The sequence below is a fragment of the Amblyraja radiata genome, chromosome 8 (assembly GCF_010909765.2).
Source record: "Amblyraja radiata isolate CabotCenter1 chromosome 8, sAmbRad1.1.pri, whole genome shotgun sequence".
Lineage (NCBI taxonomy): Eukaryota > Metazoa > Chordata > Chondrichthyes > Rajiformes > Rajidae > Amblyraja > Amblyraja radiata.
This window is the reverse complement of record NC_045963.1, coordinates 20,670,224-20,685,722: the sequence shown is the minus strand read 5'-3', so window position 1 is coordinate 20,685,722 and position 15,499 is coordinate 20,670,224. Positions and strand designations below refer to the sequence as shown.

At 41.6% G+C, this 15,499-nt stretch overlaps 1 protein-coding gene across 1 annotated transcript in view; it reads left to right on the top strand.

Moving 5' to 3' along the window:
• The window catches only part of LOC116975938 (spermatogenesis-associated protein 7 homolog), a 75,587-nt gene that overhangs the window by 27,141 nt on the left and 32,947 nt on the right, over positions 1-15,499 (top strand). Inside the window, exons 5-7 of the mRNA XM_033025355.1 lie at positions 10,576-10,697; positions 13,324-13,793; positions 15,054-15,078. Coding sequence (XP_032881246.1) covers positions 10,576-10,697; positions 13,324-13,793; positions 15,054-15,078 — 617 coding nt within the window. The remainder of the gene's footprint in view (positions 1-10,575; positions 10,698-13,323; positions 13,794-15,053; positions 15,079-15,499) is intronic.

Below are 15,499 nucleotides of genomic sequence, written 5' to 3'. Positions count from 1 at the left end.
CTTCTATGGACTGTGTGTCTTTGGTTGCACTATGGACTTTACTTCTTGCACTATTATGGTTACCTAGTATTATGGTTTTTCTTTACCGTATTTTATGGTCCTCAATAATTTTACTGATTGCATGCCTCGTTGTCACCACCTCCACCAACAATAAACATTTTTACATTTGCTTGAGCATTATCTGCTTTGATCTGTCATTTTCACACTCATACCCTTCCATATCTTTAGTCTCCCTCTCCCCTGACTCAGTCTGATGAAGGGTCTCAACCAGAAACATCACCCATTCCTCTCTCCAGAGATGCTGCCTGTCCCACTGAGTTACTCCAGCATTTTGTGTGTGTCTAAAGTGATTGGTAAATGATTTGCAAATTATCCATGACAAACCTCTAATTTAATGGACACAAAACCATATTTCTGCTATTTAAATGAAAAATCCAACCACTAAATCTTAAATACATTTTCTGAAGAGTCCATTGCCACAACATTTGTGCTGATTTGATGCTGAAATTGATGCTGATTTGTATTCAATGAGGAACACCTCCATCAATATTCAATTACGGAAAGAGTAACGAGAATTGTTAGCAATTAAATCTGCTACTACCAGCATAACACAGCGAAATATTATTGTGATTAATTTCAGTCATGTTTCTTATAAATAACAGAAGACAACGTTTTTTGGCTCAACACATCCAACATTTGCTTGCATTAGGTTGGTTTCTTTCTACGCCTTGCCTACTTAAGTTCCTCTCTAAATATCTATTACAATGATTTTATTAAATTCCACCACCTCCTCTGGCGGTGTTATTTAGATATCAACCACATTGTGTGTTAAAAAATACCCTCAAATCTGCTTTATAACTCCTTTCTCTCATGTTAAGTATACAGTGGCTTGCAAAAGCATTCATACCCCTTGAACTTTTCCACATTTTGTCACGTTACAACCACAAACGTAAATTAGATTAGATTAGATTAGATTAGATTAGATAGCCTTTATTGTCATTCAGACCGAAGTCTGAATAAAATTGCAGCAGTCAAACATACAATACAATACAATAAAAAAACAACAATAAACGGGGCTTGCTGTCTCTCCCTGCGGGGGAATGCGACTTTTTTGTCGTATTCCCCTTCTCTGCCTCCGTCTGCGCTGAGGCCTAATGGCGGAGCTGGTGACCTCGAGGCTCAGGAGGCAGAGCCCGCCAGGACTCGCCCTGAGCTCGCTCCCGTGAGGGTGGCCCGGCTCGGGGCTGGAACAGTGCTTCCGTGAGGGGCTGTGACGCTCCCGGGAGGGCGGCCTGGCCCGAGGAAGGAACGGTGCTTCCGTCGGAGTGGCCGAGCTCGGGGAGGTACGGCGTTCCCAGCCCGAGGGAGGAGCGGCGCCCATGTCGGGGCGGCCCAGCCCGAGGGAGGTACGGCGCCCATGTCGGGGCGGCCCAGCCCGAGGGAGGAGCGGCGCCCATGTCGGGGCGGCCCAGCCCGAGGGAGGTACGGCGCCCATGTCGGGGCGGCCCAGCCCGAGGGAGGTACGGTGCCCATGTCGGGGCGGCCCAGCCCGAGGGAGGAGCGGTGCCCATGTCGGGGCAGCACAGCCCGAGGGAGGTATGGCGCCCATGTCGGGCGGCCCAGCCCGAGGGAGGAGCGGCGCCCATGTTGGGGCAGCACAGCCCGAGTGAGGTACGGCGCCCATGTCGGGGCGGCCCAGCCCGAGGGAGGAGCGTCGCCCATGTAAATGTATTTTATTGGGATTTTATGTGATAGACCAACACAAAGTGGCGCATAATTGTGAAGTGGAAGGAAAATGATACATGGTTTTCAAATTTTTTTACAAATAAAAAACTGAAAAGTGTGGCGTGCAAAAGTCTTCAGCCGCCTTTACTCTGATACCCCTAAATAAAATCCAGTGCAACCAATTGCCTTCAGAAGTCACCTAATTAGTAAATAGAGTCCACTTGTGTGTAATCTAATCTCAGTATAAATACAGCTGTTCTGTGAAGGCCTCAGAGGTTTGTTAGAGAACATTAGTGAACAAACAGCATCATGAAGCCCAAGGAACACACCAGACAGGTCAGGGATAAAGTTGTGGAGAAGTTTAAAGCAGGGTTAGGTTATAAAAAAATATCCCAAGCTTTGAACATCTCACGGAGCACTGTTCAATCCATCATCCGAAAATGGCGCAACTGCAAACCTACCAAGACATGGCCGTCCACCTAAACTGACAGGCCGGGCAAGGAGAGCATTGATCAGAGAAGCAGCCATGGTAACTCTGGAGGAGCTGCAGAGATCTACAGCTCAGGTGGGAGAATCTGTCCACAGGACAACTATTAGTCGTGCACTCCACAAATCGGGCCTTTATGGAAGAGTGGCAAGAAGAAAGCCATTGTTGAAAAAAAGCCATAAGAAGTCCCGTTTGCAGTTTGCCACAAGCCATGTGGGGGACACAGCAAACATGTGGAGGAAGGTGCTCTGGTCAGATGAGACCAAAATTGAAGTTTTTGGCCTAAATGCAAAACGCTATGTGTGGCAGGAAAACTAACACTGCACATCACCCTGAACACACCATCCCCACTGTGAAACATGGTGGTGGCAGCATCATGCTGTGGGGATGCTTTTCTTCAGCAGGGACAGGGAAGCTGGTCAGAGTTGATGGGAAGATGGATGGAGCCAAATACAGGGCAATCTTGGAAGAAAACCTGTTAGAGTCTGCAAAAGACTTGAGACTGGGGCAGAGCTTCACCTTCCAGCAGGACAACGACCCTAAACATACAGCCAGAGCTACAATGGAATGGTTTAGATCAAAGTATATTCATGTGTTAGAATGGCCCAGTCAAAGTCCAGACCTAAATCCAATTGAGAATCTCTGGCAAGACTTGAAAATTGCTGTTCACAGACGCTCTCCATCCAATCTGACTGAGCTTGAGCTATTTTGCAAAGAAGAATGGGCATAAATTTCAGTCTCTAGATGTGCAAAGCTGGTAGAGACATACCCCAAAAGACTTGCAGCTGTAATTGCAGCGAAAGGTGGTTCTACAAAGTATTGACTCAGGGGGGCTGAATACTTTTGCACGCCACACTTTTCAGTTTTTTATTTGTAAAAAAATTTGAAAACCATGTATCATTTTCTTTCCACTTCACAATTATGCGCCACTTTGTGTTGGTCTATCACATAAAATCCCAATAAAATACATTTACGTTTGTGGTTGTAACGTGACAAAATGTGGAAAAATTCAAGGGGTATGAATACTTTTGCAAGCCACTGTATGTCCTCTTCTTGAATGCTTATGCAAAGTCTTGACATAATAAAAATGAATATCTCTTCATCTCCACAAATGCTGTTTGTCCTGCTGAGTCCTTCCATCAGTTCCAGATCTGTACCCTGCATGCTCTTGTGTCTCTATCTTGACCATGGGGGAAAAGATTCTGAGTATCTCCTGCTTCAATGCCTCTTGTAATTTTATATACCACTATTGTGTCACCCCTCAACCTTATTTGCTGCAATTAAAACCAAGCCAGCCTATTCAAACTTTCCCCATAACTCAAATTCTCCAAACTAGTTTGCATTCTTGTGAGTCTCCTCTGCACTCTCTCCAGATTAACTACATCCTTCATATACCATGGCAAATGGAGTCCAAGGTACTTGTTCAATGATGATTCAATGATACTTTATTGTCACATGCACTTAGCTACAGTGAAATTAATTGTTTTGCATACAATCAGGTAACATCAAATAAGTACAATAATAGATAAGTACAAAAGTGCAACAATTGTAGTGTAAGAACAGAAGACTTCATCGAAGCAGTACGCAAAGAGTTGTCATTTTTCTGGCACCAACTTGTGCCCTTCAAGTTTCAAAGTTCTTAATAGTACAGAGTCTTGCCTTGGCCTTAAAGGCCCATGTGGCCTGGCCATGGCAGTGGGTCAGTGTTGCAGGGGTTGAACTGGCCTGGCGATGTTGTTGGTGTCCTTCATTGCCTTTCCGAGCTGCTGCAGGCCGCGTCTGATTCACTCGTTCCATCTCAGCGGGGCCTCAAGCGGTGCCGAATCCACACGATTCCCCAGTGGCTGCAGAGCCTCTAGCGGCCCACTTCACCGACACCTCCACCTGCAGAATGCACCATCCATTCACCTCCCGCGACCATGGCTCAGCCTCCGTGTCCAGGGCGGCTCCCTAGCCGACCCTGGAACCTCCACAGCATCTCTAAGGGTGCGGGAGGCGAGCCCATAGTCTGCTCACCGATCTTCTCCTCCATCCACCGGCATCTTGAAATCGGGCCTTTGTCCAGCTTCCGTTGCCGACTCTCTCTACCATCCTCACCAGTTACCGATCCTAGGGGTTGAGCAGGGGATGTGTCTCGGACGCGGCTCACACTCCAGGCGGGTTCAGCGAGCCAGGCCTGCTGTGGCGATATGGTCATGCCTCACCTGGACCTGCTTGCCACGCACGGCCCACCCCTTTTTAAAGTATTGGAATTCTGTCCATTTTCATTCAAGTGCAGGAATAATGTCAAAACTCACTGTGAAGAAAGCTGAGCTTATTGCATTAGCACTGAGGTCTCGGACCCCAATTGTATTACAATTATTTGCTTCTACAGTCATTGATTAGCTGTCTGTCTGGTAAAGAGAATATGCTCAGCACACATGTCAAAAAGTAATTTACTCGATATTTCTCCCATTGTGGAAGGATCAGGTGGATGAGAGTGGAAGTTAGAAACCTCACTAAATTGGCCAAAGTTAGTTCACATAATACAACTAATCTCAAATACATCTCATATTAAAACAGAAAGAAACAATATTTAAATGTTTATTGGGCCTGACCTAACTGTCTCTATCCAGCATATTTTAACAAACATAGCAGAAAGACTAAAATTACCAGAAAGTCTGTGTTAGAAAACCTGAAAATGTTAATACAGCATAAAAGAGGCCCTTTTGTCCACGATCTGTGCGAAACATGATGCCAAGACCAACTCTTATCTGCGTGCACATAGTCCAGATTCCTCATTTCTCTGCATCTTCCTGCAAACTCCAGCCTTCCAGAGAAAACAATCCTAGTCTGTCCAACCTCTACCTGGAGCTAATATCCCCTTAATCCAGGCATCGTCTGGTAAACCACCTTTGCACCCTTTCCAAAACCTCCACATCTTTCCTGTAATGGGGTGACCAGAACTGCATCTTAAAGCTTCCTGTCAAATCTGCACCATTATCTATCAAATCAACTTTCTAGGAAAGACACAGGCCATTCCTGTACACACCACCTGTTCAGAACTATTTCTAAACCATTTTAAGAAAAAAATGAACCCAAAAATTCCCTGAAGGATTCATTTTACCCTTTTGTGAAACAGAGAATGAAATGGTAATGACTAAAAAGGAAGTAATTCAGTCTTTGATTCTAGTCCTTCCATCTGCAAGACCCACTCTTTCTCTACAACAATGCACTTTCTTAAGCGTATTGGATGAGGACTAGATGTTTTCACTACTGTTGCCACTGGTACAATGATTTTTAAAATCATTTTAACAGAGTAATACAGCACAGAAACAGCCCCTTCAGCCCAATTTGACCAAGATGCCCCATCTAAGTGCCAAAGTAACTCAGCGGCTCAGCTTCTCTGGAGAACATGGAGAGGCAACATTTCTGCTCGGGACTCTTCCTCAGACTGATTGTCGTAGGGGGGAGAATACTGGAAGAAGAGGTGGTGGTGGAGGGGAGGTGGTTGCTGGACAAAGCCTAGCAAGTGATAGGTGGATACATGTGAGGGGACGTTTGATTGTCAGATGGTTGGACAGAGACCAGAGATAAAAAAAGTCAAAAAGAAGGAGATAAGGATAGAAGAGGCATAACATGTGAAGCCAGAGGAAGGGATATAGTCAAGAGTTTTGTCATATGTCCCAAAACGGAACAATTAAATTATTACTTACAGCAGCACAACAGATATGTTAACATAATACTCTTTAAATACCATAATAAACAACAACAAAATTCAGTTATGTATATGCAAAAAACAAACAAGCAATAATATTGCAATAAGACAAAAACAATACCTCAATCCATGTAGTTCAGAGTTTTTTGTGGAGGTTGTTGTGGTTAATAGCCTGATAGTTGTAGGAAAGAAGCAGCTCCTGAACCTGGCTGTTACTGTTTTCAGGCTCCTATACCTTCCTATTGAAGGCCGGAGTGAAATGAGCGTGTGGCCAGGGTGGTTAGGTGGAAGGAGACTGGGGAAAAGAAAAAATGGGCGCATATCTTAATTGAGGCATAGGGAAAAGAGGGGGAGAAAGGGGAGGAAGGAGTCCTAAAACTTAAAAATTCTACATTCATACTGCTGAGTTATAAGCTACCTTAGCAGAATATGGGGTGCTGTTCCTCCAGTTTGCATATTGGCCTCACTCTGGCAATGGAGGAATTTAGGTAAACAAATACCCTTCCCCCCCCCCCCCCCCCATCTAAATTTACGCCATAGTCATTTATATATATCACAACCAACAGAGTTCACAGAGCAGAACCCTGTAGAAATCCTCCAGCCTGAATATTGACCTTCCTCTGCCACAGTCCTCTGTCTTCTATCAGTAAGCCATTTCAGAATCCATACAACCAAGCCACTGTGAATCCCATGCATCCTAATCTTCTAGCATTTGCCCACCAAAAGGTGTGAGTGAACATTATTTTGACTTCCTCCCCACCCTTCCCACAAACCTAGCAGGGCACAGGGTTTATCTTATATAAACTGAAGCAGGTTCTGAAGAAGGGTTTCGACCCGAAACCTCACCCATTCCTTTTCTCCAGAAATGCTGCCTGTCCCGCTGAGTTACTCCAACATTTTGTGTCCATCTCCGGTTTCAATCAGCATCTGCAGTTCCTTCTTACACAGGGTTTATCTTGACCATTTAAAAATAATGTTCTTAAGAAAATTAGGAGGAAAACAGAGGAAAACTTGTTAAAGAGGGAAAAGAGAAACATCAGCTATTCATAACCATTGGAGACATTATACAAGGCCATTTCTAATTTACCACATTTAGTTCCAAAGTGTTTTCACTTTATTTGTGTGTTAGAAACAAACCATTCAATCCGATGCAAGTATTTATAACTAAATGAACAGTCACGAAACATTGTTTAGCCAACAAAGATGCTGCAGCTCAGTTGTAATGAATTGCTATCTGGAAATGTTCAATAGCATCATGGTTGAGTTCTGCTGTTGCAGAATGCTGAAACTGTTTCTTTCTGTTTATAAGTGCAAGTTGTGGAGTAACCATAGCGACTGTTGACAGGTTCATGTTGTTTATTTAGTTCCAGCTAGAACATTTTGTTCACTAATGCAGTCAACTTTCTTTTTCAATTATACATAAATCACAGATTCGACTATGCTTCCCTGCCACATATTAATTGAAAAATCTGTAATCAATTTTTTTTAGTAATAGTAAAATGAAATATAGATTCTTTTTCGTAAACTATGCTTTTCGTTTCTAGTCTTTGTGCAGCCGAAGCCAGTTTTTGTTACTGTTACTGTTTGCAGCTATTAGATGTGGTTCTGTACAAGATGTTACTATGGATAAAGTTCTAAAAGTAATTTTAACTCATGGTAAAATCATAATGGGCTGAATCAAGCCGCCTGTAATCAGTGGTACATAACGTTACCAAGGTGTTCCGAAGTTCCCATGCAAACAAATAACGGGCATATATCAAGATTTACTGAATAATAGACGGCATTGCATCTGCCATTTTGCTTAATCGCTGAAATCCCTATTGTCAGACGTGGCATAGAACCCGAAGTATCACTCACTTCAAAAGTGGTGGATCAACCTGAACCTTTGGGAAGCTAAATGTAGTTTTCAAAGAAATCCTTTACTTTAATATTTTTGTTTAGTTTAGTTTAGTTTAGTTTAGAGATACAGCATGGAAACAGGCCCTTCGGCCCACCGGGTCCAGGCCGACCAGCGGGCCCCGCACATTAACACTATCCTACACACACTGGGGACAATTTTTACATTTACCAAGCCAATTAACATACAAACCTGTACTTCTTTGGAGTGTGGGATGAAACTGAAGAAGACCCACGCAGGTCATGGGAAGAATGTACAAACTCCATACAGACAGCACCTGTAGTTGGGATCGAACCCCGGACTCCAGCGCTGCAAATGCAACTCTATCGCTGCGCCACTGTGTTGATTTGAGTTTTGTTTTTAACTAATTTTAATCACTTTTAACTACTTGCAACACTTTAAAATGGGTTTTTGAATACCCCCAAATGCAAGACACATATTGAAAATTTAAGAGCAGAAGCTTTACAGGATTTGACATTAGGATAGGCTCTCTCTAAGTTTACATTCTGTCGAAGCCTGCCAGGGGCACTGAATAATTCCTGTTCATCATCAAGATTGCTCTCTGCTTCACTTCACGGCCAGGTCAGTGAAGGCGGGCAAGCAAAGTCCTCAGGTATCAGTTCTGGGATATGGGGAGAACTTCTTCAAAGATGGGCCTGGTTTAGCGACATCCATCTTACTAGCTCTCATTTCTATTTTGTCTTTCCATTTATGTAATGTTGTGTTTGCCACAAACACTGGATCTTTTTATTTAATGTTCTCCCAATATATTCCCCCCAATAATTTGATTTCCTATTATCAATTCCTGTTGGTATTTGTACCAACCAATAAAATTACAAGGATCAGAACTTTTCAGAAGGTGTTAATATTATAACATAAATGAGGTGAATAAGATTTACGTATATGGAAGCAACAAAGGTTAATGCAATGATGCCGAAATGTTTTTACATAACTTGAAGGATGGCACAGTGATGCAGTGGTAGAGTTGCTGCCTTTGTGCCAGAAACACGGGTTCGATCCTGACTACGGGTGCAGTCTGTACGGTGTTTGTATGTTCTCCCAGTGACCGAATGGGTTTGCTCCGGGTGCTCTGGTTTCCTCCCACATTCCAAAGATGTGCAGGTTTGTAGGTTAATTGGCTTCAGTAAATTGCCCCTAGAAGTGAAACTGGGATAACAAGAATGTAGTGTAGGAGTGATTGTTGGTCAGCGCTGACTCGGTGGGCTGAAGGCCCTGTTTCCACGCTGTATCTCTAAACTAAATTAAAACCAAACTAGACGAATGTACACAAAAATGCTGGAGAAACTCAGCGGGTGCAGCAGCATCTATGGAGCGAAGGAAATAGGTAACGTTTCGGGCAGAAACCCTTCTTCAGACTGACAAATGTATTGTTGATCATATTCTCTAGTGTCATACATTATAGAATGCCCTTTGTATTTTTGTTGATACCTAGCTCAGCCACCACTATTTGAGAAGAAGGGCAGTCTCAGATATGCAGTCTGTTGCACAATGATCTTAAAATAACACCTTTGATAGGAATGGCTTTTAAAGCATTGAGATTACATGGTAGTAAACCTTTACTTCAACTGATCCCGTCAAGCCACTGCCAAGTTAAATTTCTCTGACTGCAGTGTTCAACATGATGCTTATAAGTCAAGCACCTTTTCTGTGAAAGATGACATTAGCTGGATAAGGAACATGGTGTTCATTGTAGCAGGGTTCTCTGAAATGCAAGTCCTATGATTCTCTCACAGAAATGGAGATAGGGCACATTGCATGATCTCAGTTGGTGCTCACGCATTCAATCAATGCACAGATTTATCATTATTATTCTTTGCATTAAACAGAAGATCACAATCCACGTGTATGTGAAGGGCAATAATAATGGTAGATAGATTTAAGGGGAATGGGAAATTCCTGTGCAATTTTAGATATAAATTCTCCTGACTTCTTATACCAGGTATCTGCCTTCCTTCTCTGAACTCTGAGTGCCACCCGTTCCCTACTCCACCCTGAAAAGATTGACCAAGCTTTGCATTTTGTGGAGGGTTAGATCCGTTGTGCTGTGTTCTGTAGATTATAATAGTGGCTACAAAAACTTTATATTAAAAGCTGTTTGGGAATGTTCTAAGGCCATGAACAACATTATATAAATGTTCTACCGTAGACTTACTGGAGCAACAATTACACATCCTTGCAAAATCAAAACATTGCATATTTAATTAACTTCATGGTCCACAGTATTTTCAAAACAAGCCAAGTCAAATATTGTCATATGCACAAGTACATTGAGGTACAAAGCTATAAAGACAATCTTACTTGCAGCAGCTTCACAGATACATGGGCTCAGACATCATGTGAATTGATGTAAGTTATACATAAATTACATATTCATTGTCCAAGGCAGTAAAAAGAAAAAGTGTGTAGAAAACAAGACAATAGTACAAAACATAAACAGATAGCACACCCGTCGTAAGGCAGGAGCTGGTCCCCTGGGTTCTGTTGCCGTGGTATATTCTTAATTTTAATTATCTACAAAGAATCAGTGCAGACTTTCTCTTACCACAGATTCTGCCTGACCTGCCGAGAGTTTCCATAATTTCCTGTTTTAATTTCAGACCCAGCATTTCCTGTTTCTTTGATATTTGAGGTGACATCAGGGATTACTTGCACGTTGTAAAACGCAGCGGTTTATTTAATTCATTTATTAAGCTGCTGCCAATGTTTGGTGAGGAACAAGATTAGAATGAAATTATTCTGATTTTATAGACAGTGATCAGCAGAAAAGGGAGAAGCTTAAAAAAGCAGTAAAAAAGTATCAGAAGCAAATTCTACGCCTTCATTCATCACCTCAAATGAACACCACGTCTGTCTCACCACCAACATGCAGAGTAAGTAACACTCAATATAATTGTAATATGTTTACTATGGTTTTTAATGTGTTTTTTTCTCTGGAAATCTGTTAATAATGAAGATAGAAACAAAATGTTGGAGTAACTCAATGGGACAGCCTGCATCTCTGGAGAGAAGGAATGGGTGTCGTTTCGGATCAACACCTTTCTTCAGATCTGTTAATAATGTTGTTTCTATCTCTCCAAATGACCACATACTGTATATTGATATTTGCTAAGATTGCTTTGCTCTTTGTAAAATACAACAGTCCATTGTATTAATTCTGCAGTTGCTACCATTTAACTTGGAAGTAAATGAAATTGACTCTCCTAAACACTATAATTGTCACTTGATCCACGTCCAACAAGCGGGTTTCGGCCCGAAACATTGCCTGTTTCCTTCGCTCCATAGATGCTGCTGCACCCGCTGAGTTTCTCCAGCATTTTTGTCTACCTAAGCCTGCTGACAATACAGGCGATCTCTTCACCAGTCTGAAAGTAGATTGATAAGCTAGATTGATGACCATATTCCCATTCCATCATTAATTTCCAGCTAAACTTTCCTCTAACATTAACTGTCTCTGTCCCTGTCTCAGTTCACCCACTTCTGGTTCATTTATTACCTCTGGACATAACTATTCCAAAGCACGCTCAGCTGATCTTGGGAGGCATAACCTTGAAAGGGGGGAAATATTTGGTGTAACTGGGGAGCTGTAGTGGTCTTCAGGTAACATGGAGTCCATCCTTGATTGCTTATTGTACCTTATATAAAATTAAAAAAAGAAAATGCTGATAAAAACTCAACAGACCAGACAACATCTATGGAAAGAGAACAGTGAATGTTTCAGATCTGGAAAATTGAGTTTCTTGTTCTTTATAGATTGTGCTACTAACATAAATCACCATTTGCCTAGATCTTTAAAATCTGACACACTTTTACTCAGATTTCCCACGAGGCAATGAAAGAAACAATCTTCTGCAATTCACGTGCACAAATATGTTTGATCAGCCAACCTCAAGACATCCATCACTATTTACCTCTTTTTCATTCCTTCTCTCGGGAACATCTGCTGCATCCGCCAACTCAGTGCCAGATGAGAACCATTAGGATTTGTTAAATAAAGTAATTATTGTCTCGTTCAAAGGTTGCAGAATCTCAGTAATTTCCAATGTTTAAGCTTTTGGCTTCATTCTTTCTTGTATACATTGTTAAAGAGAAACACATGCACTTGTGCAGCACCTTGTATAACCACAAAGCACTTTACAGAAAGCATTCTTTTTAGTGGATTCATTGTTGTAATAAGGCCATAGGTGATAGGAGCAGAATTAGGCTATTCGGCCCAATCAAGTTTACTCCGCCATTCAACCATGGTTAATCTATCTCTCCCTCCTAACCCCATTCTCCTGCCTACTCCCCATAACCTCTGACACCTGCCCTAATCAAGAATCTATCACTGCCTTAAAAATATCAATTGACTTGGCCTCCACAGCCTTCTGTGGCAAATAATTCCACAAATTCACCACTCTCTGACTAAAGAAATTCCTCCTCAATTCCTTCCTAAAAGAATGTCCTTTAATTCTGAGGCTATGATCTCTAGTCCTAGGCTGACCCAGTAGTGGAAACATTCTCTTCACATCCACTCTATCCAAGCCTTTCACTATTTTGTATGTTTCAAATAGGTCCCCCCTCATTCATCTAAATTCCAGCGAGTACAGGCCCAGTGCCGGCAAACAATCATCATAGGTTAACCTACTCATTCCTTGTATCCACCTATCACTCATCAGGCTTTGTCCTGCGCCCACCTGTTTTCCAGCTATCTCCCCTCTCCTCACTACTATTAGTCTGAATAATGGTCTTGTCCCAAAGCATTGCCTATCTGTATTCTCCAGTGAAGCTGCCTGACGTGCTGAGTTACTCCAGCATTTTGTGGGGTTTTTTGTGGTAAACCAGCAATTGCAGTTCCTTCTGTCACCATTGTAAGGAGTGTGTGTTTACTTTTCTGATTTATACTCTACCTTCCCACTACTGTCTGGGGGCCATGTACACGACTCACACAAATGGTTGCTGCCCTTTCCCATTTTTTACGTTCTCCATAACAGATTCTAACTTTTAATTTTCTAAGCTGAGATCCTCCCTTTCTATAGCTTTCATTTTATTCTTTACGAACAGGATTATCTCTTTTCCTTTTCAATTTGACACTTTTTAAGGATATTTGATGTTAAATTACAGCTCTGTGACAGCTCTGTGTTTGATTAGCAGATGGCTAAAGATGAAATAGGAGACAAAGGGGTATATGATAAGGAAAGAGGAATTAAATGTGAAGCGAGAGGGAGGAATAGTGGGGGAAAGGGAAAGGGGAGGCAGGATAGTGGAAAAAATGGGTGCCCAACAGGGTGAAGCACAGGGAAGAGGGAAGTGTTACCTAAACTTGGAGAATTCAATGTCACAAGGGTAATACTGTAATCATTGGGTATTAATGTGTTTTAAAAGGATTTAATAGAAAGCATTTAACAAACTTAGGTGGAACGTAGGAGCGCTTCTTGGTAATGTTTAATGTAAATATAACATTACTTCAATGAAATATTATTCCCTTTTAATTTATTTTCATTTGTTTTCATTGACCAGATACCTTCTGTAAAAGGACTTACTTCAATGAAGATATTTAAAGGCAATCCAGAAAAATCTACAAATATCTTCCACGGCAACCTATCATCAGAACAAATTAATGGACAAGAAATAAATCTCTCAAATATATTTCCTCTAAAAATCTCAAAGCCAGTTTCTTCAGTCAATACCAGACCAAGTGAAACCATTCAAGATGTTATCACTTCAGGTGCATCGCATCTTATAGACTACAGAATGAGTAGCCATGGAAGATCTATAATTCCTTGCAACCAATCAGTCAGGTTCATTGACAAACACTTGACAAACAGATCATTTGAAGATCCTCAAAAGAAAACATTCTGCGGAGACATCCTTGTTAAACATTCCAATTGGTTTACGGAAGAAAATCAGTGTTTTACTCCAAGAATTTTGAAGAAAGCATCAAAGTCGTTCCTTTCAAAGTACCGCTATTATAAAGCGCCCAAAAAGAGGCAAGTTGTAACTACGATGTGCAATAAGAGCTCCCTTTAAGGTGGCATTGACAGGTTCTTTAAATGTTCAGATAGTCTGTAGGAATCTGAAGCCAATGCACAGAGTGTGCAGTTTCTAAGACAATTCTCTTGGACTTGCAGACTGCCCATTCTAATCTTTGGCATGGTGCACATTTACCCCATAATGATACCCATTGTATCCAGCCACTGCTAGTGTTTAGACAAGCCCATGTTATCCGCCAGCCTCAGGGGCATGCTTCTTGTGCATTTAAGATGCTTGAAAAATCATGCTGGCTGACAGGATGATGACATTTTTTAGAATAATTAATGTGTCCTCAGATATTTGAGGAAAATAAGATTTGAAGGTAGTGGAAAGTATTTTCAGCAAGTACTTTGAAGTGATTTCATTGATCTGCCTTATTAATAAATCTTCAAAGGTACCAAGTATGCTTGCTTTATTAATGCAGCAATGGAATATTACCTTTTCCGAAAAGGGTGATTTAAAAAAAAAATTCAAGATCCTTAACCCAGCACGCTCTTCAGTTCAGCAACAAGGAGCTTACCAAAATGTTTAACATGTTATGGGTTAAAGAAATGAGGGTTTCACACAAATTGTGGAGGCGCATTCTACTTTTAAATAAATTATCTTCTCAGATGAAGGTTAGTGATAACTTGTGGGGGAAGTCAAGGTAAGGGAAAGCTGTTCGAGCCAGACAGTAACCAGGAAAGATCAACAGGATCAATCAGGGGTGAAGGAAGGCTAGTATTGCCAAATCAAAAAGCTAGTGAGGCAAATGAAGGTCAGAGGTGACCTTTGAGGTAAGTAAGGCCAGGGAAATGTTAGTGGGCATTGTGGTTCAGCAAAGGCTGGTGGACTAGTCCTAGTAAGGCTGAAAGGTCAGGTTAGAGCAAGGGAGGACGAGGGTGGAGGATAGGGCCAGCAAAGGTTAATAAGGTGTAAGGGACTCTGATCGCTGTGGTGGAGACTGTGAAGACTAATAAGACCAAGGCATGTACAGCTAAGGATCACAAGATCAGATCATTGCTAGGGAAGATTAGTGAACCATGTCAAGTCAAGGAATCGCTAATAAGCAAAGGCAAGGCAGGGGAAATTTATTGGATCTACATGGGACTGGGAAACATTTAAGGCAAGTTGTTATGTCTTTCAAATTTGTAGCTGGAGCTAAGCATCATGAAATTGTATCCCAATATGCAAACATTCAAATTCATCTTTCTAATAACTTATATTTTTCTCCACAGGAATACAGACAAAGCCCCTGTTCAGGTAAATCTGGATGTAGACAGTGGCAAACAATATCAACTACAAGTTCTGACATTCTGATGTTTTATCTGTAACATGACTGCACAATTCATCCTTGGTTGCACACTCGATGTACTTCACTTCCAAATTTGGTACGATTGAAACCTATTAAAATTGTTTTTGAAAAAGCAGTACAATGCTGCACATACCAGCAAATTGTGCATTTAGCGAGGGGGGAAATGGCAATTTTTTGTCTGATAAACAACATCGCCGACGATTAAATTGCCAAAGTTTTACATGCCACAGAGAAAAGAAAGTAAAAAAGCTGAAAGTTTACTGAAAAACGAATGACAAAGTCGGAATAGTGGTGCAGCAAGTAGTGCTGTTGCATCACAGCTTCACTAAGCCAGGATTCACTCTTGCCTCTGTTGCAGTCAATGTGGAG